Source organism: Colletotrichum gloeosporioides, assembly GCF_011800055.1.
Source record: "Colletotrichum gloeosporioides strain Lc1 chromosome Unknown consensus_25, whole genome shotgun sequence".
Classification (NCBI taxonomy): Eukaryota; Fungi; Ascomycota; class Sordariomycetes; order Glomerellales; family Glomerellaceae; genus Colletotrichum; species Colletotrichum gloeosporioides.
In genome coordinates, this window is record NW_025544670.1 from 61,802 (window position 1) to 89,635 (window position 27,834).

The following is a 27,834-nucleotide window of genomic DNA, read 5'->3' on the forward strand; positions in this document are numbered from 1 at the left end:
ATTCAGTCTTCAAGGAGTAGGAGGTTGGTAACTGTATTGTCATACAATCTAAGCAGAATGCAACTTTTGATCTTGTGCTTCTTCGAGAAAATAATGAGACTGGCGATAGTGAGAGGGTCGGGTATGTACTTAGATGATTGATGTGTAGGATACTAGCTTGTTGCATACCTATTCAACAGCACATTAGGCCAAATCAATGGAATGATTCATCTTACGTCTACCTATCATGTTGAATCGGTTCGCTGATTTATTTGTGAATAGAGCTGAAAAGCCTTTACCATACTCATTCGCGAAGACATCTGTAAGTGTAGTTGGGGGACGATAGACTTCAACTGAAGTGTCTATCTCCAGCTCAAATCACAGCACACCAGCTCTCGTATTACAGATAGGTTTCGATGAGGTAAATTAATCTCTAGTGCAAAGTGAACTTTCATTAGGGGGATCCTTCTTCCCTTCTCACCTTCTTTTCACAATTTGCCGCCTGTGGGCGCATCATTACGGTGATTATTATGTGTAAAGGCCGCAAATTTCCAAACGCCACTCGTACTATACATTGACGGGATGCCAGTCCCCAGATCACAGACGAACAATCTGGGCGAGCCCATAACAGTGTTTACGTCCATCATATCTCGCCCCACTGAAAATCCCTGTGCTGGTTTTCACTGTCAAAGAGAGGACTGCACTCAATGCGGGGTTGCGCGAGTCATTCACAGCCCAGGGTGGGACAGAAACCCACTTTTCATTGGTCTCAGCTTCTAAAATGAGGCACGCCACCTGCGCGGTGTCTCCAAGTCTCTTTGGAGGACATGCCCGTGCATTGAAACTTTTATTAGCGGGGCTGACCACCTCGCTGCCTTCTTCCCCAAAGCCAGTTGCTTGATTGCTGTATCACTTGATAGCATGTGGTGATTCTCGGGACAATTTGAGCGTCAAGCGGTGCTGCATCAGCAGGCGCATTCAATATTTCCTGGCAGTCACGATTCAATAGATGTGACTTATGCAATCCGATGAGTTTGTGCAAAGAGTGGGGCCTGTTAATAGTCGTCAGCCACGTTGTCCTCGTGGTCCAAAGAACTCCACCCCGGCCTCAAGAGCATCAAGTCGGCACCATAAGTATCTGTGTGGCAGAGAGGGTCTCAAGAAACTATAGGGTCAACGTCCGGTATGATGAAGGTACTGAGTGGGCAGAGGGATTGGCGAGAACGGAACTTGGACGTCTCTGTGCACGGAGGATGTCCAGCAACTTTGTTGTTGTCTCAGCTCAGCGGCATTTTCGCATGGCAGCGGGCCACTGAATGCTAAATGACAAACGATGCTGTTGTGAATCGCGAACCAGGAAAAGATTTGGTTTCATGAAACGATTGTCAGAGTCTTGCGGGAACAAACTTTGCCCATGGTCTTTTTGGTATGACGAGCTTGCATGTAGATGAACAATGCGACTTTTCAATGACCCAGCCGAGGGTGCAAAATCGACAGATCAGGGCAGTCTGTCAAGTTGCGCAGACTCTGGCTTGTAGAAGCGGCTTACACTTATGGAGACGGCCTCGTCAAGCCGCGGGCTGCCAACATCATATAACTCTCTGGTAGCTAACAAAAACGTTCATTCGCAGGACCCCATAGCACCGCCCGGTCGACATCTTACATGATTTCTGGCCCTACTTGACTCAGTCGCGCTAACGAAGATGTGACTCTATTCCTCCACCAAGAATGTGACAAGGCGCTATTAGTCTAGGTCAAGCTTCTTGACGGATTCTGATAAGCAGCGCTCCAGTCAGATGCCTGCGGAGGACGTTTCTTGAACAGGATTGCGTGCGCAGTCTCTGCCGCGTTGAATGTGCGGCAAGGATCTCTACTCAAAACGATCCGCCTTTTCCAGGTTAGTGTCATCAGCGTCATCTCTATAGCAAATACAATGGCCAGCTTGAGATTATATAGAATATTCGAACTTGAACGAAGCTTCTGGGCTTTGATGTTAGATTTGTCGTCGTTCTGTGACGGACAATCGCAACGGATAGAGAAACGCGCCGCTGAACTACTGCCGCCGATGTGCTCGAGTGTTTGCCAACTCGTTTCTATCATCATGGATGGAATCCCGGCGAAGAGGTTGGAAATACAAGGGCCCGGATGCGATCGCTCTAGGTGATACTTTGAAATGGTACCTGATGGGTTTCTGCTGATCGATTCCTACGAGAACTTAGACCATGTTCGGCGAATCCGTCCCACGATACAGTCCCCTTTTCAAGCGGGGTATTGTTGGTCGCCGTCACTACTGGAATGATGGTGGAAGCCAGGCAAATAAACCTGTTGGCCTGGCACGATACTCATAGCAAAGCAAGGTCCTACTGCCCCTGTGTGCTTCGGTGAATGGGACGGGTCGTCGGACGATACAGACTGTTCCTCGGCAGACGATGGCTCTCTCGTCTTAGAGACTGTTTCAGGCGGTCGTTCGAGCGCCTCCTTTCTAGCTAAGCGGAACAAAGCAAACTTCATCCGGTGCTGCGTTTTGGCTGGGCCCGCAACCTCTAAAGGGTCATCTGGAAGTTGTCTGTTGATGAAACTGTCAGAATAACTTAAAGAATCAGGCTTTGGGCCTGAAAAGAAGAGACAGGAGGGATGAAAACTCACTCTTTTGGATCGCGCCATTCCTCGGCAATACCATGAAAGCTGAAGAGCACTTGGAATCGCACGACGAATCTTACCAACACATGAGCTCAGTGGCAACACGTAATTCAAAAGAATTACTCACGTAAGGACTCTGACCACGCTCTGCCCCACCGAGGAGTTGCATCAGTTCAAGATTCGTTCTCGCATTGCGTCTCGTATTCTCGAGCGACACAACCCTGTTATCGACCGTGGCGGGGTAAATAACCTGGACCTTGACGGATTCCAAGGAGCAAGTAAGACAAAACGGATTGTCGAAGGCGTCGAGATCATGCGAAAAGCCCTGTCGAATGAGGTTTGAAACGCTCGTGGCATTAGCGTGGGAAAGCGGTAGACACTGTAGCCGAAAGTAAGACGGAGTATCGTGGAACGCGTCTTCCAGCGGGAATGTAAAGCCAGACAACGATATGCGTGCCAAATTGCAGGAGGTAGAGTGCAGCATGAAGTGGAGGAAGGAGACAGCTGCGAAAATGCCCTGGTCTTTGTGGACGTACATATTCAATTCGTTGACCCGGAATCTTTCGGGAATGCAACGAGAGAAATCGTCAAGCTTAGACAGTAAGACAGTAGAATTGAGAAATATGATAAAGGGTACCACGAGTTGTAATAGTTGGATGAGTGTCTTCTGGTGAGTCTATCGCGAAGCGATATTCAGTTGGGTTATTCCGCACACCAATCCAAAGAATTCGGGCTTACTTGGGACCTTGGGCCCGCAAGTTCATTGGGACCAGACATACGGGTGGAAGATCAAGTTGAGCAACAGCTTGAGAAAGCCCCTTGGGTTGGTCTAGGTCCTTTAGGCATACCTCCGAGCGAGAAGGGCAACGGGCGAGGAAATCTCTGTCGTTACATGGCAGAGGAATTTCAGGTGGTTTATGGGGCCATGAAGAGTTCGCCGCGACTCCGGATGCAGCTAGGGTGTCGACAGCATAACAATACCACACAAGCCTGCTCCTGCTTTCGCTTTGAAAGAAGTTCGTAGCCGATGGAGGATGACTGAGCCGTGTCGAAACGTCGACGTCCAAGCCGAGAAGTCTCATGGATCGGTACATGAAGCCTAGTAAGATGAAGACAAAGGCGCTCTGTCCGGTTCTCATTCCGTGATCGCAAAGCAATGCCGTGGCCTAATCTGCATTCATTAATTTCGTCACAAAGATGAGATGTCGGGACCAAAGTGTAAAAAACCTTGAGTTGCTCAGTGGAAGGCATGTGAGCGACTAGCAGAAGCCGTTCCCGTTCTTGCTCCGACCATTCCTTCCTCGGCGCGCATCTACGACTTTGAGATCGCTAGGCACTGGTCTCTGTTGACTGCTAACAGGGACTAGGCTTCTGCTCTATCAATATCAGTTTCGGGGCTTTCCAGCTTGCAACTGTTGACAGAACAGAGTGATCCAAACTCGTTCCGAACGCGCACATGGTGTAGAGAAGTTGATCTCCATCCTTCTCGGTTATGGTGCCCTTGCTAAAAGCATGCAAGAGCGATGGTTTGTGAGTGAACGATAGAGCTCCAAAGAGATGGACGCGGGCGAAGGAGACGTCGACCAGACAGCGTCTGAAGTTTATATCTTCCGGGGGAAATCCGAGTACAGTCATAACAATGAACAGTCACAAGCCAGCTACCAAGCCTGTTTCCGAATGTCTCAAAACCAAAAATGCTCACAATTCCCAAACAAATCCATCGGGGCCAGGTGCAGGAAACCAGGAGTCCCAGATGAAACCTCAAATCGAACTCCACAGGTTAGAGAATCAACCCATCGTGCAACCAAACCGATGAATAGATTGTCTTCCCCGCGAAGCTTCCCCAGTATCCCAATTCAGCGGGTCGATGAGGCGATCTTCAGACCCATACTTGGTATTGGGACACAGGGGTCACTCCGAAGGCCCAGTGACTTGTATCCCTCGCATTGCCTTTAGCATCCCATCGATGGTTGACAACAACAAAGTTTCCGAGGTTTACCTGTGCGTGTCCACATTGTCCTCATCTCTTCTCATAAAGAGATGATCTACTCAATACCGAGGCGTCCTGACTTCGCAGCTTTCTTGGTATTTCATTCAAGTGATTTTCGTCGGCGCGACTTTCTTTCGAGTCTCAGGCATTACGAAACCCTCTACCTGATTCTTCTCTGAAGCCATCCACGACAAGCCCGTGCGTTTTTCCTCGCAGGCCATCATGTAAGATGGCTAATAGTACGCCATCATGTAAGATGGCTAATAGTACCGCAAAGCCTGCCCCGAATCAGGGCTAGCTATTCTTGTCTCAACGCTTGAATTTGTTCAATGGCAGGCTGGTCTTCATTATCTTGTAAAGCCTCCTGTGATTCTCTCCGGTCGACGACCACCTGATAATGTGGAATTGCATTTGTCAGCTACGTGAGCTTATGTGCTCTCAACTTCGGCTACGATGTCGGCACTTTCTCCGAGGTGCAGGCCATGCAGTCCTTTAGGAGACGATTCGGCGAGTTCAACGACCAGACAGACAAATACTCGCTCCCCGGTTGGTCGTTGTCGATCATGGCCCCCACACCGTTTCTCGGTAAAGCAATTGAACGCATTCCCTGAAAACCAAACACGACCCAACAACTCCCTCCATTCGGCGGTTTGGCCAAGTGAGCGGGGCGGACCAACATGACACCTTCAGGATTGCATCTGCTGTGCCTGGATCGCAGAGAAATGGGGCCGTCGTGCCGCTATCATAGTGCTATGCGTAACGGCGATCTTGCACGCGTGCCTCACCTGGTCCCTATTACCCTGACGCGACCGACGATGATCCCATTATACTCTGAGGCAACACTGACCTCTACATCGACAGCGGCGTCACACTTCAAACCCCCGCTGTACACAGGGCCATGTTCACGATCGGTCGCGTGTCACTTTCGGCATGATCGGCAGGGCAATTGTCGTCATACCCATCTACCAAGCCGACACCGCGCCCGGTTCCCCCCGAGGGATGTTTGCCTCGACGATTGAGCTCAAAATCGCTCTCTCTACGCTCATTGCAAGCGTTGTGATACTCGGTACGAAACCCATTGACGGGAATGCTGTTTGGCTGATACCGATCGGCCTACAACTCCCCATCCCCGCCATCATCCTGACATTCTTCCCCGCTCCTGCCTGAGTCGCCTCGCTAGCCGCTCAGCTGCGAAAGGCGCGAGGAGGTCGCAAAAGACTTGCGGAAGCTTCGTAAAGAGGTTGCCCGCGGCCGAATATGAGAGGGACTTGCAGGCCTTGGTCCATGCTCACTAGAACGAGCAAGGGGTCTTGGGCTGAGTTGTTTGCTGAGAGCAATAGCGTAGGTCCTATCTCTCCGTTCACATGCTACTCGCCGTTTTGCTGATGTTCGACACTTTTCATCGCCGCATGGCTGTTTCTGTATTGACCATGTTCGGCCAACAAATCACCGGCCAGACATTTACGAGCCAGTACAACGTCATATTTTACCAATCGCAAGGTTTCGGGGATCAGGCGTTCACATCCAACATGACATCCTCCTACATCAGTCTTGTCGGGATTATGTTTGTTAGCTGTATATCCACTGTATCGGCCGACGGCCTGTTTTCCTGTTCGGTAGCTTCTTCATGGCTTTATGACTCTTCCTGCTCGGCGAAATTGGGAAATGGGAACCCTGAAGTCTTACACGAAATCTCGGAAGGGGTTAGTTGCTGCCTGCTTGATGCTGTTTGCATTCTTCTTCAGCCTATCCTGGGCACCGGTGTAAGTATGCCCAACTAGCAGAATCCCAATTACTCCTGCTGCTCTACTACGTTCTGCTGACAGTTCCGTAGCTCCTATGATGTATTTTCTGAGACAACCGCCCTTGGCTTTAAAGCTAGTCTTTTCGCCTGCGTCGTTTCTATGTTGACGACATTGGTCACGCCATTCGCCGTTCCCTACTTGATGAACACCGAATACGCCAACCTTAGGGCCAAGCTCGGGTTCGTTACGGCTCTATAAATGTTGCGATGACAATCTTGGTCAACTTCTTCATCTCTGAGCTGAAGGGGAGGAGCCCGGAGGAAGTGCATCAACTGTTCGCGAGCAGGGAACCCATCAGGAAGTTCAAGGACATCCCGACTACTGACCTGCTTAAAATGTACGATAATGATGTCGATGAGAAGTGTGCTCACTCATCTCGAGCAAAGACTGGTTCTAATTTTTAGGGTAACTTATTGGAACCCTTCCTCCCCCGCTAAGTGAGTTACTCAATTGGAATGACTTCCAGGTCCGTCCTTGCCTGCCAGCATCATCTTCACCGCTGCGTCTCTCTTCTTGACCTTCTCTTCAGTCAAAGAACGGCCGAGTCCTGAGTCCAGAAGTGCCGCTCCGCCTACTATACACGTTGGTGTGGTTAGTGCAGCTCCACTGGTGATACAGCCGATTCTAACTGGAGGAAGTCAAGAGTCACGTTTCTGCTGACATGCATTGCCAAATCCCACATGTGCATGTGCCATTTTTTGGAAGAATATTCGGCCGTAAATCCGGTCTAGCCACGGCGGCTCCTGTGATTGATCCTAAAAGACCCGCACTCGGGGGCCTCTTCATCTAGGCATCCTCTTCATCAAGGCATGCTGACATTCCCCTCCTTTACATACCTCAATACGTCCCCTTATGATCAGCGTTTTAGACAGCTATTGTATAGCTGCGGTGCCTCCGTTCTTTCAGGCCTATAGCTTACCTGATCAAACCCACAGTGAGTCGCAATTATGCCAAGGCTCGATTGGTTGGCCTCTGGCGCCCTGTAATCCACTTCGGTTCTTCCGATCGCAAGCTCGGGTAGCACACGCCAAACAGCTGCACACCTACTCATCTCTTACAGGCTCTGGTCCGAGAAAGGAAGATGGCTACCGGCTTCCACATACAAAAGCGAGCCTTGAGAGGGGCAACCGTAATGTTTGTGGCCTGTGCAGTCTCATCTGGCTTCGCCGCTTGAACTTTGGGGGGAAGGGAAGATCACGTGGCTGGACTGGGATAATTTACAACCACAAGACAGTATCGAGCTTCGGTGTGGCTTCGCCAGCGGAACGAAAGGGTATACCACCATGGGCGTGTGGAGATAGAACGAAAAACGTCACAACACAATGCTGACCGTTTTCTTCAACGTTGAAGAAACAACAGGCCTGTGACGTACCTGAAGGGTGATTTTGACTGCCGTACATGGAAGGCTAACTCAAGTCCCAGATGAATTCGTTGCTTCGATCCCAAGAGAGCAGTCAGAACTGTCTTAAAACATCAGTACTGGTTTGGACCAAGCTATCAGCCTCGCCCGAAAGTCTCCCGCCCACTGTCTGGCATCACACAGCTGCTCAATGCCGAACGGCGACAGCCGAGCCTCCACACGTCTGATTGACCTAGGAGAGTCTCCTTCCCACGCGCCCAGGCTTATTTCAACGCAGTACCTACAGCGCCCCACTCAGTGGATGACGCTCAGTTATTGCTGGGGCACGATGCACCCATGCATTCTCCTGGGGAGCAACACGGCACACATGGCATAGTTTATGCACGAGATCCCACTTTCGGATCTTTCGCGAACCTTTTCCGACGCATTCGTCATCACCAAGAAGCTCGGCGTTCGATATCTGTGGCATCTACATCATTTAGCACGACGAAGACGACTTGCGACGAGAGGCCTCGATAATGAGCAAGGTGTATAGCCTGTCAGTCTGCACGATTTCTGCCAGCCATGCCGCGGACGGGCTTGGCGGCTCCTTCTCGGACAGAAACCCTTGGACCGTCTTGCCGTGCGTTGTACCGTCTCCGTACTCGATGGACACCAACGCGCCACCGTTCCCCATCCATAGGGAAAAGCTGGAAGACAGATGAAACCGGGACATTCCAGAAACCCCCCTGCATCAATGTGCTTGGGTCTTCCAAGAGCGGCTTCCCCATCCGTGGACGCTCTTTTTCTGCCAAACCCAGATACCATGGGGATGCGGCCAGCATGAACTCTGCGAGTCGTTTCCCAAAGGCATCCTGTCGCAGGCCGACTAAATTGGTAGCATTTTATCCGCGACCGAAGACGTTTTTGAAACCTGCTCCTCGAGAGCGCCGATAGCAAGCCCTTTGAGGCCGAGTGATCGGAAACCGTTCAACAGTACTCCAAAGCCCGGCTCACATTCCCCAGCGACGGGGAGGTGGTGTTTTCAGGCCTGCCTAATCAGTTACTGGAGAAGCGAGAGGCACCAAACAAGCCTCTGGTGTATGGATAGACGAGACTCTAGGTTCTGCTCTGGTCTCCCCTAAAAAAGGTTCAAGGGCGGCTATTTAATTATCTAACACCGTCTTGGTCGTGGATGACTTTGACCACTCCAATATCGTTCGGGAACTGATATCCGCACGGAACGGGGCTGTTGAAGGTCATCTGTCTCAGCATCTCTGACCTTGGAGGCACAAACAGGCTTGGAATGGCAGAAATCGTCGGGTTGGTGCTAGAAGGAGTTCTCAAGGTGGCGTTTTCTAACAAGAATACCACTGACGAGGGCCGCGTGAAGCACATGATCTCGCAGACACCGAGCAGAGCCGAAGAGATGATTCAACTTCCAACATTCGAAAGAGCAGAAGATTGGAAAATCGTCACTTCGATGTTCCGGTCGGATCCCTTCAGAAAATCAGTGGACCAAGCCCTCAGAAACCTAATGGACGGACATGGTTACCTTGGATTCGGCCGAAGACTCGCGGACAGGGGATATCGTTATCTGTCTACCCGTCGTCAATCATTTTCACCAAACTGGTGTACCTTGAAGGTTTGAAGGGCTCATATTGGAGCCTATACCGCGGCCGCCGAGGAACAGCACCGCTCTATCCACGAGCCAATCTGGGGGGGACAAACTGCTCCATGTGCTCTGTCGCATTGGAAGTTACAACCTCCTTGTACCGCGCCTTCTGGGTGGCATCAACCTCTGTCACGACTCCTAGAACCCACGATCCCACGACACTCGATGACGTGAACCTCGATATTTTGGACCTTCATACCACAATGACGACCGATGAGACGGCCATGCTCCCAGGGCCGATACTCGCGAAACCCTCCCGCGACTTATGGAGACTCAGAGTCGTTGTCCCTACGTTGCGGTCTGGATTCGACTCGCTACCGACGTCCCCAAAGACCACCCACCCGGTTATAACAATTTATGGTGCCTTAATCGCCTAGAGCTGGATCCTACACTCGGTTGATTCGAACCTTGCTCAGATAGTGGAAGAACGCACCCACCTTCAAAATGACAATGCACGACCCCGAGAATAGCTCGCGTTGACCAAGAACGTGGCAGACATTTTCAACAAACTCACGAAGAATACTTCAAAGACAGAAGTCCAGAAATGACCGTCTCAGGATCCCACGAAAAAGTTCACAGCAGATGAAGGAGCCCCTCACAAAATTCAGCTTATGTACGAGACCTAGGAAAACAAAATGATCAGCATTCGCAAGCGCGACTTTGAGTACTTCGAAACTCCCAAGCTATCTATATTGGCGACCAATGTGACAGAAAAGCATATAACTCCGACGCAATGCGCGAAGTGCAGCCCAAGACCGGATCCGAGATGAGGATAACGCCACTGACGACGACTGGCACCTGCTCATCGAAGTCAAGCCTTTCTATGAGCAGACCATGCGGTGCCAGGTTTGGGGTAAGAAGGATGGCCACGGTCCACTCTGGGAGGTCATGACTGGTATGAAGTAACTTACCGATCGACTTGAAGAATAGAAGATGTCGCTGCCAAACCCAACGCGCTGCCCATGCCCCCTCGTCCTGATCACCTTCATGCTCACAGAGGTGATCGGGGCCGCGGCATGACCCCTGTTTTCTATGGTCTCAACATGCCGGGCAACATGCCAGTTGCCTTCCCTGGCACTCTTCCCACCCGCGGCGGCTGTTATGGTCAGCAGCGCACCGAATTCCGTTCTCAACATTGGGCCCAGTACCAAAGGTAACACCAGTCAAGTTCCACTGATTTCGAACGCGGCTAAATCCTGGGAGAAATCATATCAAATCCGCCCACCGAAGCAGAAACTGGTAGCTAGGCCCCTGGACCAAAGTCATGACTCCACCCCGAGCTCCTGGTTAAAAAACACACCTTTGCATTGAGCCGCGTGCAAAGGTCAAATGCCTGCGAGCAAGATGACGAGGCAATCAGGGCTATGATACTCGATCCCACACCGCTGGTGCTAGGACAGCGGTTCCTTGACCTGCGGTCCGCAAATGGTACCAACGATAAGAATTCTATCTTGCTCCATACCTCTCTCTCCTCATCGCGCACACCGTCTCCTACCTCCACCGCTGAAACTATTAACCTTGTTGACACTGGCTGTGCAGCATGTGCGTTTGCCGACGACGACAACATTGCACGTCGATATGGCGCAAAGACAAAGCTGCTCCCACGCCCGAAACCACTGCGCCTTGCAGATGGCGTGCTATCCAGCTATGTTACACACTACGTTGTTACACACTGCTTTGTGTCCCGGGTGGCCATTTACAGAACTCTCATTATTCTTCATCACAAAACTCTCCCAAAACACACCTATCATCCTCGGCCTCCCTTGGCTTCGAAAACATAATCCTGTCCTAGACTTCCGTCACCTTGGCGTCATTTTCAACTGCACGTTTTGCAACTGTCACTGCCTGCCACAGGATGTGCGACCAGTATCCTACTGTGCGCCTACTGGTAGTCTGCTTACCCCTCGCCTCCGCCATCGTCAACCTGCTCTTAAAGGCGCGGACGACACAGATGATATCGATGACCACCCCAACGCACCCCAGACAACAGGAGCTGTGGAAGATTGGACAATCTATACGCGACCGACGGGGTAAGTACGGTTCTTTGAACCTTTAGAATCCATTATCCCAAGCACACCATCCCCGTCACCGCCACTGTCCCCAAACACCATTGCACCAATCTCGATACGTGATGGACCAGCACGCCATCCATTACACCGCTTGCTTCCATTCGCTCGGTCATGCGCGCGGAAGACAAGAGCTATCTGACCCACCGGCCCAGAAACCAGGGCAGCCCAGACGGCCTTACCAGCTCGTCCAACCTCTCACCCAACACCCGCACGTATCCTCCACGGCCAACGACTTTTGCCCGCTCTTCGTAATAGACCAATGCGTGCTAGCCCAGACCTCGCGCAGTCAATCGAGTTCCCAGATATGGACGATATCCGTTGCGTCCGCGGCGTGGAATTTGCCCATTTTTGCAAACAAAAGGGCGTCCGCGTGATGGGGATACAGATGGCAGAGTAAAACCGCCTGTTGTGCGAGGAACTATCAATGGCGCCCATCGTGCTCCCGCCGCTCTCAGAAGACTCTTACTGCCGCCTGGGTGAGGGAAACTACACTATCACAGAGGCGTCGAAGGTCTTCCCAGAATACTTTCACGACTTTTTGGAACACAACCTAGGACAGAACTTTGAGCTACCCCGGCGGGAAATTGTCAACGAAGGCGTACAGAAGTTCCTCGAGGATAAAGCACCAGTTACACCGGAAGATGTGTTGAAGAAACTACCCCCCGAGTTGCTTTCTATGTTGAACACTTTCTGACCAAGAATGTCGAATCTTTGCCGCCACATCGCCCCTGAGAGCATGAGATCGAGGTCATGCCCGTAAAACAACCGTCGCACCACAGGAATCGATTTTTCTCGCCTGCAGGGCTACCGTGCATCGAGAAATGGATCGACGAGATGCTCGACAAGGGTTTAATCCGCGAATCATCCTCCCCAGCCGCAGCGCCACTGGTGCTTGCCGCGAAACCAGGCGGCGGAGTGAGAATTTGTCATGACTATCGCGACTTGAACGAGGTGACCATCAAGAATAGGTCGCTCTGAGACACACTTGATTCCCCTTACGGCGCGAAACTTTGCACCAAACTCGACGCAATAGCCACATTCAATGAAATCCGAGTGGCCGAGGCCCATGAATCGATGACGCCTTCATCACCCGTTCCGGACTCTTAGAAATGCTTGTAACACCGTTCGGCCTCTGCAACGCGCATGCGACCATTCAGAATTACATCAATCACGTGCTCCACGACGCCCTTGATGTATACTGCACAGCCTACCTGGGCGACTTACATGTCTTCTCCAAGACACGGAAGGAGCACACGCTATGTCAACGAATTTATCCGACGCCTGGGTATATCAGGCCTTCAAATTGATATCGGCAAGTCAGGGTTTGATACCACAGGAACTAAATACCTCAGCCTAATCATTTTGATAGATGGTATCACGGTGAACCCTGAAAAGGTTGAAGCTATTTGAGCCTGGAAAGTCCCAACTTCAGTCAAAGAGTTACAGCCTTTTCAGGCTTTGTAGAATTCTACCGCCGTTTTATCGAGGCATGTTCCTTACTTATTAGACTAATAACTCACCTTCTGAAGAAAGGTGTCCGTGGAATTGGAACGGGAAGCAATCGTCTGCATTCCAAAGACCCAAAAACGCCTTTGCCACCGCTCCAGATTTGGCCTACTACGACTATACCAAGAAGACCGTTTTCGGGACCGATGCCTCCAATTGGTTCTCCGGAGGTGTACTCTCACAAAAGGACGACGGCTAGAAACTGCGCCCTGTTGCCTTCTTTTCCTCCAAGCATGCTGCCCCGGAGTACAACTACGAGATCCATGACAAAGAGCTCTTGGCCATTGTCAAAGCACTTGAGGAATGGCGCCCAAGACTTCAAGGCACAGAGGAAACTTTCGACATGATCATCGGATACAAGAACTTGCGGAGCCTCATGACGACAAAGCAGCTCAATCAACGACAAGTGCGCTGGGCTGAGTGTCTATCCCAGTTCGACTTCGTCATCACCTATCGCCCTGTGTCGAAAGCAACGATCCCTGACGCCCTCAGCCGGTTTCCCGGACTGCAAACCTCTGCAGACGACGACAAACGATTGAAACACCGAGAACAAGTCCTGCTGCCACCCAAGAAAATCGACCCTGCTATACTTGAAGATGCTCAAGCAGTCCGCTGAAGCAGTCCAGACAGGAGTGAATTATCTGGAACTCATGACCGCCATATACCCCACACCCGAGCAGAAGTCAATCGACGAACTCATCCGCCAAACTACAAGGAAGACAGCCTGGCCCAGCAAATGATTCTCGCCCTGAGAGAACAAGACGGACGTGATGAAAACCGTACCGCCAGGCGTTGGCCAAAATCGATTCGCAAGCTCTTGCGATGCGAAAAGTAAGAATGCATCGTTGTGGATGGCCTTGTCTATTTCATAAATCGCCTTTTTGTCCCTGATACCCTATATCTACGACTGAAAGTGGTTCACCGGACGCACAGCACCGGTCCGGCCGATTGTTAAGACACCAGATTTGCTCAACTGCACATACTGGTGGCCCGGCATGTTACAGTTCACAACTAAATTCGGTCGAGCCTGCGCCCTCTGTTTCGAACCAAGACGCCACGCTCCGCTCCACCCGGCGTCCTGAAGCCACTTGAACTTCCGGCTCGCCCGTGGGTTGATATTTCTATTGACCATGTCGCACACCTTCCCGAGTGCACTCGTAATGGCAAATTGTACCGGCACGTACTTGCTGTCGTCGATACATTGACGAAAATACAAAATTTCATTGCCGTCGCTTGCCTGGACATGGATGAGCTTGTGAAAGTTTTCATTCGGACAATCTATATTCTTCACGGAGCCCCGGAAACCATGATGTCTGATTGTGGCTCAGCCTTCGCCTCCTACTTTTGGCACCGCATTAGTCAACGACGTAAGACAACGGCGAACGCTTCGGCCAAGATGAGCGTTACACCCAGAAACAGACGGCCAAACTGACATCGTTAATGCCGCTATGAACAAGTATCTACGCGGCTACATCAGCTTCACCCTGGATGACTGGGTTGACTGGCTCTCTATTGCCGAGTTTGCTACAACAATCAGGTCAACGAGACCACTGGTGTTTCACCGTTTTTTTGCGAATGACAGATAAAACCCGCGTTTGGGCATCGAACCACCCGAACCCTATTCAGCATCGCTCTCATCCAATGCGAGAAGAGAGTTCCTGAGAGCCGATGCTGTCGCTAGCCGCTTCGACCGAATTCTGACCCAGCTGAAAGCGATTGCCAGGATCTCACAGCAGAGACACAAAGACGGCGCTAATGCCAGGAGGGACAAAAGTTCCCTCTTCAAAGTCGATGACATGTCATGATCAGCTTGAAAAACATGCAAACTAACAGACCCCAAACGAAACGGGACGACAATTAGGACGTAGCATTTCCAGTCCTCGCCGTCTACAAGGGAGCTGTTGTTGTTAACTTACCCGACAACATCAGGGTTAACAAATCTTTTCACACGTCCAGAGTACGCTTGTGGCTGCCGAAAGGTATCCCAGGACAAGCGGGAAAGTACAAAAAAAGCCCACAGTGTCGCTGGCCGTGTTGCGCACCGAGGTGACGACGGTTGAATCGAAGAAAGATGGCTCTTCGAGGAGATCTTGAACGTCCACAAAAAGCACGCTGCACAGCACAGTTTGACCCACAATACCAAGTGGAAGTGTCATAAAGAGACGACATGGGAGCCTGAGGAGAGTATGCGAGGCTGTGATTGTGCTCTGAATGACTTTCACAAAAAGCACCCTGAGAAGCCTGGTCCGCCAGCCTTGGTAGAGATGGAAGCACTGAAGAGCACGAGTGGAAGACTCAGAAAACGCTTACTTGAACAGCATTCTTGGAAGCCCTATGCGATGTGAGGATAAAATAATCTTCTGGAGGGTAATATAACATCTGGTGGTAGGATGGCCGGTGTTGTTCAGCATCACGCTACATGAGATGATACAGAACAAAAACAACAAAAAGACATACAACCTTCCTGGTAGTCATCGACCCAACTACAACCCCAGCCCCCATTAACCTATCTATGGGAGAGCGGACAGGATCCCGAGTTTTCTAACAAGTGTGGTCGTATGTGGCAGTGTTAAAAAACGAAGCGGCTCATGTCGGCATCGTGACACGGCACCGCATGTCAACAGCGGCCAAGGTTTGTTGACATTAGTTGGCAACACACGCTGCATGGATAAGATACACAGCGCTCCCGCTCCACTCCGTAGAACCGATTCTGCGGGCATTTTTGAGGATCGGGGTGGATGAGGGACTCACGACACGACAAGCACTTCCCGTCTCCTTCGGATCTGAGGGATGGACAAGGTTTCGCTTTGAAACGCCCCCGCGATCTTAATCTTCCCTGAATTACTGCTGCTCTCACACTGCCACACCGAACGCGAAATCAAGACTGGTAAAAGGCGGGTCTTGGTGGGGGACTCGCTGCACGCGTATCCATTCATCAGGATCTACCTGCAAACCCAGCGACAGTGTCGCCGTGTTAACGAAGCGGAAAACAGAAGCTATTGCAGCGCATAATTCAGGAACCATTCACGACTTCTATAGCTGGATTAAAGGAAGGATTGGGTTCATCCGTTCGTGAACTTGCTCAATTCGTCGAGTTTGGGAACGCTGAACTTGTCCGTCTTCTCCGAATGTGGGGCCGTCGAGATTGAACAGGTGGGGCCAGGCTCGAATTGTCCGCTCCACGGGTTCCTCATCGAGTAAGATGATTAACATGCCGTCTTATCTTCTCGTTATATTATGCGCATTCATTGCGACTAGCTTCTTTGTTATTCAAGTGCTTGTGTGAAGAGCACCCTTGGTAGCAGTACTTCATTTCAACAGTCCCCGTCGGCGTACTCCTCAATGATCCTCGACTCTGCCCGCGATCTCAAGTCGCCCAGCGACGACTCCGTAGACAACCAGGTTGCCACTAGCTTGCTCTGAAGCGTCCAGGACTACGAGAACCTTTTAACCCTGTAGAATTCTATGCCTCTTCCTTGAATCTCGGCCTGCCAGGGAAAGTTCGACTCCATGTGGTGGCGTATCAGTCGAGGATGCTGCTCCAGCTGTATCAAGGCCTGCTTGATGGCAGTTTGATACCACCTCCAGCTTCCCAGGGCGAAACTAACGAGCGAAGCGACAATAAGTGGTACGGAGGTAGTGCCCCATACCAGGCTGCCGACGATTGCGCCGAACACGCCAACGACTGTGGCATGCGAGATTCCGGCGATCATGCTGCGGACCACGCTGCAAAAGATCAGTTCACTCACGTTTCAGTAGTCTATACAGGAGATTTCCGTACAACAGACCGCGTGTTAGCTGTCAGCCTCCGGATCGTCTGAATTGTCCTATTGAACGACACCCCATCCGCCAAGCGCCTGGAGCAGGAGAGATTTAGCGTCGACATCCGTCATAATATTGAAACACTGCCTTCACAGGAGCTGTGATTGGTTGTGTATGATTTGGTGTCTTCAATAAGGGATAGTTGCGCGCTGAGCCTCAATTGTTGTCAACGTCTGGTGCTGGGGCACAGGGATGCGCTGCAATGATGAAACCACGCCACAAGTTAACAGTGAGAAAAATAAAGTAGCATTTCCAAAAAAGGTTCGTTTGCCATCCCAAATGGAATTTGTCGGCCCGTCCTACCCGCCCCCCGGAATTTCTTGTGGGTCGGCTGAATTCGCAACATCGCAAGATATCCGTCCGAGAATAATCAGGCCAGACCCGCGGCCCCACACGGGCCGAGTCGGAAGGTGTGGGTCCCCGGCGACACCCACCTGCGCCCGGGCTCAGGGGTCTTCCCGTCTCCGTCAGCCCACCTAGCTCAGCCTAGTTCCTTCCCAGCAGCATCATCACCACCACAGCAACACAGCAGTATTGTCCCTCCACAGAAGGAGACTATGGAACAAAGGGTCGACGGCTGCGCAACAACCAGCAAAATGTCAACACACTCAACACCGCCATAACCGCAACGGGATTTCTGGGCTGCGCCTGGTGGGCCGGTAAGAATCCCGCCCTCTCAACTCTCTGAACTCGCGCTTCCCCTTTTCAGACACGGTTGGATCAACGTTCCTTCACACTGTCCCGGTAGCTCTCTCAACCGGCCCGGGGCCGCAGTACGCCCTTCGCGCCCGGGACAAAGTCTACACCCGCGGCGCAGCTACCGGTCGCACACTGGAACTGGCCACGCTCGTCTCACTCGGCTTCGTTGCGTATCGTCAATACCAGGAGCACGAGCCGTTGAGGGCTCTGCTTTTCGCTGGTGCCTCAAGTACCTTGATCTTCACAGTGCCGACAAACAATGCGCTTCTGACCACTACGACAGGTGCTGTTACGATTACCTGAACGGTGGAAGGTGTTGAACTGGGAGTCTTGTTGCGACTTATTCTGCTCTGATAGACTAGGATGGGTGCGTGGCAAAATCACACATCATAAAGCGTGTTTTTGACTTGTGTTGGGGTTGACAGAGAGGCTCTACGAATGCACAAAATGAAAAGCCATCAAAAGCATTGAAGACCGTTGATTGCTACCAGAGGCAAAGAATGTCGCGAATCACGAGGAGGCTCGGTCGCTCGTGGTACAATGCTGCCGGATCGCTCCAAGAGAGGAACGAATGTAGTTATGTATTAAAGCTCAAGGCAGGAAAAGCTGACAGTTTAATAAACCAAGGTTGTCAACCAGTCCACTAACCACGGATTGGACTCAATGACCCCGACATTCCATCACCGGCTGACAGATACCTAAACGCTCATCATTCATGGCTGCTGATCTCAAATATCCCGTTTTGTATCCCAACATGTGGCGAGATGGTACATGTAGGGCACGAATGCATGATATGTAATCGTGGTTCTACTCAGTCAATTAGACGACGTGGACACCGGCGTGCCGATGATGTCCGCGCGGCCCCGCAAAAGTCCAGACCCGGCGCCGAGATCATGTATCCCACGTCAGCGCCGATGCCGTAGTCCAGAGTCCCCGCGGTGTACAACCCACAAGCCGACGTAATCTCCCTGAGGCCCGCCGCACCAGGTGGTCCCGGCGCGTTTAGGATGCCGGGCAGCCGTGGCTTTGACCTGGAGCTGCCACGGTTCATCTCCGGCGGGGAGAATGGTGTCCAGGGCGCCGAGGGCCGGGGACTTGACGTGGACCTCATGGCCGGGCAAGTTGACCCATGACACGTAGAACCCGTCGGAAACAGTCTCGGGGAGAGTGAACGTCGCTGAAAAGTGGGCAACCACAAATATGAAGTAGTGGTAGAAAGGTACATATTGGAGTGTTCTTAACTTAGAGAGCGTGCCCAGGCCTACTCCTCCCATTAGCTGCTGCGTCGTCTTGTTCGAGATGTCGCCAGCCTGTTGATTGGCTACAGCAGCAGATGTCACCAGGGACGTGTGAATTTGATCCACCTCTGTTATCCCGAGGAGTCTGCTGTCCCGGTGGGTCGGGCTTTCGGCAAAGTTTCGCCAGTCTTCTATATCATCTACCTCAACCGTCATATGAGGCACCCGAGGCCCGCTAACTTCGGCTTGCATTTCGACTTCTGCTTTTATTCTGTTCTTATTCTACTTTTACTGCTGTACCCGTTGAATTATTTGATTTCCAAGCACCGCTAACCTTTCCTCTACCTATCGCATTTCTTAGGGCACGACGTTTTTTACGAAGCCTGCTCTCCTGGCGGGTGACTTGAGAGTGATCCCTTTGAGTGAACGGCACCGCGAGAGCTGGACGTAGAGGCTGTATGGGTCGCATCGCGTTGCTGACGGACCCGGTTCCTTCGCAGCTCTGTTTCGGCGTTAGTCAGCGAACGACTCATACGGCAGTCATCAAGGTGCGCCTCCAGGCGGCAAACTGCGAAGAAGAAAAGTTAGAAGGGAAGAAAGGGGACCTGCTATCACGAAGGGTTCGAAGACCATCCGCGAAAGCTCGACTGAACCAAACGTATCAAGAGACAACCGACAATGTGATCGAGGGAGCGACCGAGATTGCTACCGGTACCCGACGGGCGACCACTACCCAAGCCGCACCCCTGGCCAAGGAGCGCGCAAATCCCGCTAAGGATAACAAAGAAAGGGTGCTCCTAACCATGGGCAAGCAGATCAAAGAGCTGCGTACAGCAATGGAGATCATGTTCGATGCGTGGAAGAATTCTGAAACATGGAACAAGAACGTTGAGGCAGAGCCTCGCGTGATCACTGCGGAGCTGTAATCAGTTAAGAGCGAGCTATAGGCTTCGCGACAGTTCCTGCGAATCGGAACAGCCCCAGTGTTTCATATGCGAACGTCTGTAGGGCTATCACAGAAGACCCAAGGAACGCGGATATGATCCGGATCATTTGTTGCGATGAAGCTGAGCATAAGCTTGTCAAGCAGATCGCGTAGAAGAGCTTCGGCCATGGGACACGCGTGCTACGAGACGAGCTCTATCCCGTGGAGGTCGACATTGTGAAGCGAACTGAGGTACTGGACGAGAAGGGCAATATCAGGGCTGAGGCGGCAGAGGCAGTTAGCCGAGAAAACGAGATCATGGTGGCCAAGTTATCCTGGCTGAGCAAGAAAGACATACCCAAGGCTTACAAGGCCAGTGATGCGCGTAGACTGATTTCCGAGGGCTTCTTCCACGTTGTTAGAGGGGAGTCTGTCACAGCAATGGCGTTTGAGAGGCTACCACGTCCTCAATAGTGGTACAACTGTCAGTAGATTACCAGGCACAAGGCATACCAGTGCGTAAAGCCCTAAGTGTGTGGACGCTGTGGCAAGGAAGGCCACCACCACAGCGAATGCCGTGAGAAGATTGTGAAATGCGTGTCCTGTGGTGGACCGCATGAGTCGTTCAGCAGGAACTGCCCGAAGCTGTTTCCACGTTGCCATGAGTTGAGAGGTCCAGATCCTTCAGCTCAACGTGAGGATACAGGCTGCAGTCTACGAGAGTTTGATGAACGACGAGGCGTTGCGCGACTTCACAGCCATATTAATGCAGGAGCCGTGAGTATGGGAGAGAGAAGGTAAGGTCATTACGGTCCTAATGGGACATAGCAGGTGGATGAGGGTGGTACCAACAGCGTGGAGAGAAGAAGGGAGATAGGGGATCAGCAGTTTGCTGTAGGTGAACAGAGAAGCAGAGGCGAAACAGGTGCCAATAGCATCACCTGACACCACGGCAGCCATCGTCCAGCTTCCAGATCGAAGACTGCTGATAACATCGGTATTTATGCCAGTGCAGAATCCAGAGATGCTTCAGCAGGCGTGCGACCTGCTAAGGCAAGCCATCAGGAATATACGAGGAGGAACAGATAAAGGGTAGACGTGGTCCTAGTAGGTGACTTCAACCGGCACGACTACCTATGGGGAGAAGTTGGTGTGTCGGAGGACCGGCAAGGCGAGGCTAAATCCGATCATCGATCTGATGAGCGTGTACTCGCTTCGCAGCCTGCTCCCACAGGACAGGGAGACGTGAGAGAAGAACGAGACAGCAACAACGATTAACCTGTCTGTTGCATCAGAGGAGACGGTCAAGACAGTAGTACAATATGGAATACATCAGACAGACCACAGCTCATATCACCGATCGATTAAGACAATTATTAACATTACGGCACCCGAGACGGAAAGCCATCCCTAACTGCTACTCAAGAATGCGCCATGGAGGCAGATCAACAAGAGAATAGAAGCGAGTCTTCAGTAGGCGCCATCTGGAGGCACAGTGCAAGTGCAGGCGGGTCGACTAATTTCGGCTGTGTGCGAGGCAGTAGAGGCACTAACACCAAAAACCAAGCCATCTCAATACGGCAAGAGATAGTAGACGGCCGACCTGACCCAGCTCCAGCAGATCCACACCCACTAGAGAAACCAGACAAGGGGGGAGAGAAGAGCAGACAACAGACGGCGGGAACTTGAAGAACGAGCACGCACAGCAGCAAAACAATATCACAATGCTATCCAACAGCAGAAGAAAATCCATTACAAGGACTTTTTAGCCTACAACTCCAATATCTATAAGGCCGCGAAGTACCTCAACGCCAGCAAAGGGGCATCTTTCGACAAGATTCCACAGCTAAAGAGAGTGATGGCCCCCAGGTGAAAGACGCCGTATAACAGGCCGAAGAGCTACTCTCCACATTCTTCCCCCATCTTCCGAACAACATCAAGGATGAAGGAGAGTAACCGCAGAGATCGCCAGTGCCTTTTCCAGTCCTCAGGTTGGGAGAAATAGAGCGACAGCTCTTTGCAGCAAAGTCATGGAAAGCCCCCAGAGAAGATGGTTTTCCGGTAGGAATGTGGAATCCAAATGGCCGGCGGTAAAGTATAGGGTCCTCTCACTCTTCCAAGCCTCACTAGATGAAGGGACGCTGCCTCAGCAGTAGGGACACGCTAAGATCATCCCGTTGGGAAACCGAACAAGGGCGACTACGGCATAGCAAAGGCCTAGCGACCGATGTCGCTTCTGTCTGCACCAAGGAAAGTGCTCGAGTCGGTCCTGGCGGAGCGCATTTCGTATGCTGTTGAGACGTTCGGCCTTCTTTCCACCAGCCACTTTAGCGCTCGCAAGCAGAGGTCAGCAGAGCAGGCGCTGGTAATGCTGCAGGAGTGTATTGACAGGGCGTGGAAAAAGAGGACGGTTGTGAGTCTTGTTTTTTAAGACGAGAACTTTGTGGTCATATAATGGGGTGTACAAGAAGAGACGACTTCAACGACTCAAGGCACGGAGTATCCCAGAGAAGCTGGTGAGGTGAGTTGACGCCTTCTGCTCCTATAGGACGGCAAGCATCCTGGTCAACAGCCATGAGTCCGAGGCTTGTCCACTACCATAAGCCTGGCTGCCTCAGGGCTTGCTACTATCACTAGTGCTCTTCCTCTTCTTTAACGTTAACCTCGTACAACACCAGATCGACGAGAACGGAGGAGCGCTGGCCTTTATCGACGACTGCACGACATTGGTCACCGACCGATCGCGAGAAGAAAACCGTCAGGGCATTCAAGATATTATCAACAGAGTACTCAAGTGAGAGCAGCGAAGCAGGGCGACGTTCGAGACAGACAAGACAGCCATCATCCCCTTCACACGCAACTATATGTTGCCAGCAGACTCAACCAGCTTCGTCATCAAAGGCGACAGTGTCCAACAAAAGGATCACATCAAAGTACTAGGGGTGACGATAGAAACAAAGCTTCGCTTCGAACAGCACATCACAGACGCAACGACAAAAGGGCTGGAGGCCGTGCTGAGGCTCAGACGGCTCAAAGGTCTGTCCCCAGCGACAGCCAGACAGCTTTTCGTCTCAGCTGTGGCACCAAGGATGGACTACGCGTCGAACGTCTGGAGATATAAATGTCGAGCAGTGCAGATGAGATCGATCAACCGGGTGCAGAGGATCGGCGCCCAGACAATTGTGGGAACGTTCAATACAGTGGCCACGGTGGTCGCTGAGGCGGAGGCAAGCATACAACCAGCGCAAGAAAGATACGACAGGAATTCAACGAGGTTCTGGGTGCGGATCCGAAGTCTCCCCAAGACTCATCCGCTTCGACGTCTGCGGGCGGTGACCTTTAGATGGATTCTATCCCCCGTTCAGTCGATAGCAGAGGCCAACCGCGACCTGCTCCTTAACAGGCTAGAGACCATCGAAGCATTTTGGATGGCTCCGTGGGAAGAAAGATTGCACACAGCAGTTGACGATAACGCGGTCGATTCCTCAGAGGCAACTCAGTCGGGATGGGCAGTGAGGTTAGCGACGGGGAGCTCGGCAAGAAACAGGGTCATAGGCTACGGAACAGTTACAACGCTACCTTTCTCAGTGAAAGGAGGCAGCGGCACTGGTTGAAGCGGTCAAAGCGCTCCCAAGCAGGCTTGAATATCGGGCTATCCATGTATTCACCCGCAATAAAGCGGCTGTGTTAGCCATTCGTCACTCGCGGCAACAGTCAGGCCAACGAGAGGTTCGCCGACCATACATCGGCATAGAAGCTCTCTAGAGAACAGGTAACAGAGTCACAGTCTTCTGGCTTCCATCAGCGATAGGTTCTACTGCTGTCGCACCAGAGGCCACGCGAGAAGTGGCCCTCTGGTCACTTCAAGGGATGCCCTGCAGGGTGTCCGTTTTAACCCAAACCCTCTCAACCACGCCCCAATCGGAGAGTTCGTCTCATCGATGTGGGTAAACTCTTCAGCGTCAAGTTCTTCAACCGCGAGACGCAGCTCTTCCGGTCCTAAAATTTGTCGGCCCAAATCCAGCTTCCGATCAAAGTATCTATCTACCTTGATTTGGCAGCACTTCGGTAGTATCCTAGACGATCTTCAGTCTCTCACGCTCGACCTCTTCCGCTTTCACTTTGGTTCTGTTCCCCCGGTCGAAGACTGGGAAGGCCAGTGGTTTCAGGTCATCTGCGACGCACACTTTAGCTACGTCCCCTGTGCGCTGCCGCCGGATGACGACGTTGTCTACAAGCGCCTGGCCTGGATTCCTGATGACGGTATCAAGCGGTGTCTTCCCTAGATCCCTCTTTGCAACTGACATCCCCAGCTTGCGGAACGGTCCTGCGCTCCACTGCCAGACACCTTCCCGCAGACACCCGTCTTTATCACATTCCACGGCTTCGTCGACTTTTGTCAGAGGTCACCGCACTCATGGGACCTCTAGTTGCGGGGTGTAGGGCCAACGGTCACATAGTAGGGGTCTGGCCCGCTTCTAGCTGCTGGAGGGGGCCAGAGATCAGTTTGTACCTTACCTCTACCCTATCTTCAATTACGGGATTACAGTTTCGAGACTCCATCACTCTGCTGGTTATCGTGCTCTCTGACAACTTGGACCGCTCCCCCCCGGCTAACAACCCTGGCATCCGCCTTGACGACGTCACTCTGAAGTCGTCCTCCGTCTTCAAGACGTGGTCAAGGCTCCCTGCCTCTGACTCGCCGTTTACAGCAAAGGCTGGGTGATATGGCAACTACGTCTATGTCATGATACCCGAGTGTAAGCCGCACTTGGCGCAAACGTGCGAGAAGTTCCGTCCGACCACCACCCTATTTCGCAAGCAGGCAAGAAGTCCTACGTCACCGGCTACATTCACTGCTTCCGTAAAAGAAAGGCCGTCTTCTCACCCAGCTGTAACTACATCCCGCTGGAGTTTGTCCCCTTTGTTGAGATCCTCAAGATCGACTGGGCCGCTGTCGAACCCAGTCAGGGCTGCCACACCCGTCTGTATAATGCTGCGTGTGCTACAGAGCCGTGCTCGAAGGTTTACATATGCGAATCGACAAGCTCTTGGACTTCTCATGGTAGAGGACTTTTGTGAAGAAGACAGGAAGGCGCCAGACTCGGGAAGATGCTTGAAATCCGTTAAGCTGCGTCGTCACGTGAGGCGGCGGCTTTCGGGCAAAAAGGCTAACAAGTCCATTTCTTACTGTTCACTTGTCACCTTCCGCCGCGGCTATCTCGTGAGTACCCTGATAGATGGACCTGGATGGTCTTAAGCTCACTCTCAAAAGCTCCCACAGCAGTGGGAGCTTTTGGACTTGGAGCCCCACTGAGTCCGACGGCCATCCGGGTAACGCACATCGTATGCATTTAATGCAGATGCACTGGTGGAGTTGACTTAAGTGGATTGTTGTACACGCTGAGGAGCATAATAGTCCACCTTTACGAACTCGCCCACCTCCTCAAAGAGCCAAAGGCAAACTGGAAGGCAATCCCTGCATTTACATACGGAAAGGTCCCTAGAAACTTGCCAGCAGCCCTTCAATGTTTCGAAAACCCAAAAGGCCAACTCTCCAACTGCACCTACGACAGCACCACCAGCGCAAGCGCGAAAACGAAGATTGCACATCACATTACCCCCCTGAACATCGAGCTTCGTTGGCGATCAGCTCTGCGCGAGCGGACCCGAGTCAACGCATTTGATCTGATGCAGCTCCCTACAAAAAACGATCTCGGCTAGGTCTGCGTTACTGCTCCGTCCTTTCTGTGCTGGCTTGACCGCCGCTGATTGTCATCACTGCAGGCCGCCACACCCCTCCCATGACATCGTCTCCGAGTCTTCCATGCACAAGTCGGTCCATCTTACGATCTCGGTCCGTCGAAGCCATTGGGGTCGGCATCCGCAACGATGCCATCGATACAGCTATGCTTCGGCTTCCCCCTACGGCAGATGGGATGCTTGCTCCCCACGCCTGGGCAGCAACATAATGGCCTGCGCTGTCTGATGGTTTCAAAGGCTTGAAAGGTGCAGCGGAAGAAACTCGCGGATGGAGCGGCTGGCCGATCCGAGTCGTCATGTCAACAACGCGCCTTTGATCTCGGCGGTGCACTCCTCGACTACATCATCCCTGGCCTTGGTGATGCCCTGCTCGGCTCCGTTCTTTCCCACCCTGGCCATTCTCGACGTTGCCCTCTGAGCTGCTCTATCCAAGCGATGCCGCCCTGGTAACCGATGGCGTCCTCGTTCACGGTCGCAACGATCGCGGACACGAAATTGTCTGAGTCCGTCCCACAACCGACCTCCTTCCTGTGTGCAACCACGGTTAGGCAGGCGATTGCGGATGTTTTCCTGTGCTTCGGACAGGATTGGTCTGGCGTTGGCAAAATTCTAGCCGCACTCTCGCAGCCCAAGCGGTGAGTACTCTGATCTCGCGGAAGCATGCATGGCGCTTGGGTTTTTCTTTCCCTTCAATCTCTAACCCTGTCTCCAAATCCCGATTGCACGCGACCGAATCATAGACCTATCGCTCTGTTGCCCGCATTTCGTGGCCTCCATTTCTCCCCAAGCGACAAAATGTCTCCTTTCCGACCCTACAGACCGAGTCCGGCGGTGAAAGATGCAGCCGCTTTGAAGCCAGTAACAATGCAGCCCTTGATCACTGTGGACATCGTCGATAATCTGGTCGTGATGGAGCGGAGGGATGCTGGTAGGGCTAAGAGCTCCCGGTTGTGCACCCCTGGGGTTTGATTCATTCTGCTTCAATGCGATCAACGTTACAGTTCACCAGTTGCCTCGGAGCTTATTCTCCTGCTGGGCTCGGTCAAGGCGAAATCTTTCGGGTCTTCGGTCTTCGGGGTCAACGCCAACGGCGACACCACTTCTCTCGCTTTCAATAGCAGTCTCAGCTCCGACGTGCTGACTGATGAATCGGTGCCTCGCAAAATAGTAACACGAGGTTGATGTATCCGTGTTTTGTGATCGACCATTCGGGACATCATCGCGGGGGTACTTTGTAATGTAGCCTTCTAATGCATCGCAAGATTTGGTCACCTAGGGCTTTTTATCTGCTTCCGGCCGTCATTCTCTTCCTCCATGTCGGAAAAGTCACCCACCGACCAACTCCCGCGCCAGTAGACACCAGCAGATTCGAAGACATGCACTAGCAATCGCTTGCCAACAAGCTGGATCCTTGATTGAAGCAAAGCACCAAGCTGTCAATCTTGGATTTCTCGGTCGTTCTTTGCAGCAGGTGGACAGATGGACAGATGGGCGAGGTAGGAAGCCCGTTATCTTGGCGGACGACGAGGGGCATTGGTTGCAAATCTCCCAGTGACGCTCAGTTCTCCTCAATGTCTTGCAAAGCAAATGCTCCCTCGGTAAGGAAGTTAGCCTCCTACGGCTCTCTCTGTATCCAAACGAAGTGAAGCCAGGATGCAACCCGAGTCTCGACCCTGCGTTACCAGCCATCCAATTCCCCGACAGCTAGAAGAGGCCCTGCTGGGTCTCAGCGTTACCCCAATAGGTTTAAACTCCGTCTCCGTCGGAAGTCACAAGAAGATGGCTGATTTGTCTAACTTGACACTTCAGTACCTCCCGTATTGAAGTGCATTAAACGACCCACTGTCGCCTTCTATCTCAACCTGTTGGCAGCATCTTTCGCAAGTGTCTCCCCCGTCTACTGTAGAACAACTCTCGGGTTCCATTTGACACTCCATTGCAAGACAACTGTAGCTGAAAAGGAATAGTACACGCTCGCCAACACGCAATACCGCTGACGCCAGGAATCAAGCAAGCCATGCGAAACCCTTTCAAACCTGACCTCGAGCTTTTCCGTCCCCTGACGATGTATTACCTCCCCTTCTGCGTCCTACCTAGTGGATCCGTCTTTATCTTCATATCATGACACGCCCAGCATTATCTACATCTGTTTTTAATTCTCTTCTTTTGAGTCAGACACTTATATATTTCCGAATGATGTCATCACCACATGATCACGTCACACTCCCCATTCCTTCTTCAAAAGAAGCAGTCCTGCTCCAGAGTCTGTCTACCTTTGGTGGCCGTTACCAATATATGACTAATGTTACGCATTCATTAGCCGTGGGAGCATCGCATGCAACCCTATTTCACGCACTCCAGGCAATGACTGGCCAACACAATAT

General features: G+C 52.0%; 6 protein-coding genes and 1 pseudogene across 7 annotated transcripts; 5 read left to right on the top strand and 2 right to left on the bottom strand.

The window, feature by feature from the left end:
• Positions 1-2,522: 2,522 nt before the first annotated feature.
• On the bottom strand, positions 2,523-3,758 carry GCG54_00015359 (uncharacterized protein; the record flags this gene model as incomplete). The annotated part of the gene is made up of 3 exons (XM_045415154.1): positions 2,523-2,534; positions 2,747-3,295; positions 3,399-3,758. The coding sequence occupies 3 exons, from the start codon at positions 3,756-3,758 to the stop codon at positions 2,523-2,525; spliced, it is 921 nt and encodes a 306-aa protein (XP_045267136.1).
• A 120-nt stretch (positions 3,759-3,878) lies between these two features.
• GCG54_00015360 (uncharacterized protein) lies at positions 3,879-4,254 on the bottom strand (the record flags this gene model as incomplete). Its single annotated transcript, XM_045415155.1, has 2 exons — positions 3,879-3,955; positions 3,978-4,254. 2 exons carry the CDS (start codon positions 4,252-4,254, stop codon positions 3,879-3,881), a joined length of 354 nt encoding a protein of 117 aa, XP_045267137.1.
• A 773-nt stretch (positions 4,255-5,027) lies between these two features.
• GCG54_00015361 (uncharacterized protein) lies at positions 5,028-5,776 on the top strand (the record flags this gene model as incomplete). The annotated part of the gene is made up of 3 exons (XM_045415156.1): positions 5,028-5,194; positions 5,300-5,525; positions 5,551-5,776. The coding sequence occupies exons 1-3, from the start codon at positions 5,092-5,094 to the stop codon at positions 5,774-5,776; spliced, it is 555 nt and encodes a 184-aa protein (XP_045267138.1). The 5' UTR covers positions 5,028-5,091.
• Positions 5,777-5,973: 197 nt separating this feature from the next.
• On the top strand, positions 5,974-6,612 carry GCG54_00015362 (uncharacterized protein; the record flags this gene model as incomplete). Its single annotated transcript, XM_045415157.1, has 2 exons — positions 5,974-6,372; positions 6,436-6,612. 2 exons carry the CDS (start codon positions 5,974-5,976, stop codon positions 6,610-6,612), a joined length of 576 nt encoding a protein of 191 aa, XP_045267139.1.
• A 2,447-nt stretch (positions 6,613-9,059) lies between these two features.
• On the top strand, positions 9,060-9,570 carry GCG54_00015363 (uncharacterized protein; the record flags this gene model as incomplete). The annotated part of the gene is given in 2 exon segments (XM_045415158.1): positions 9,060-9,387; positions 9,407-9,570. The coding sequence occupies 2 exon segments, from the start codon at positions 9,060-9,062 to the stop codon at positions 9,568-9,570; spliced, it is 492 nt and encodes a 163-aa protein (XP_045267140.1).
• Positions 9,571-17,104: 7,534 nt separating this feature from the next.
• Positions 17,105-17,827, top strand: GCG54_00015364 (uncharacterized protein; the record flags this gene model as incomplete). Its single annotated transcript, XM_045415159.1, has 3 exons — positions 17,105-17,291; positions 17,374-17,484; positions 17,535-17,827. 3 exons carry the CDS (start codon positions 17,105-17,107, stop codon positions 17,825-17,827), a joined length of 591 nt encoding a protein of 196 aa, XP_045267141.1.
• Positions 17,828-22,950: 5,123 nt separating this feature from the next.
• Positions 22,951-23,687, top strand: GCG54_00015365 (annotated as a pseudogene). Its single transcript is given in 3 exon segments — positions 22,951-23,416; positions 23,467-23,630; positions 23,648-23,687. Coding segments are annotated over 3 exon segments (670 nt in total).
• Positions 23,688-27,834: the final 4,147 nt, after the last annotated feature.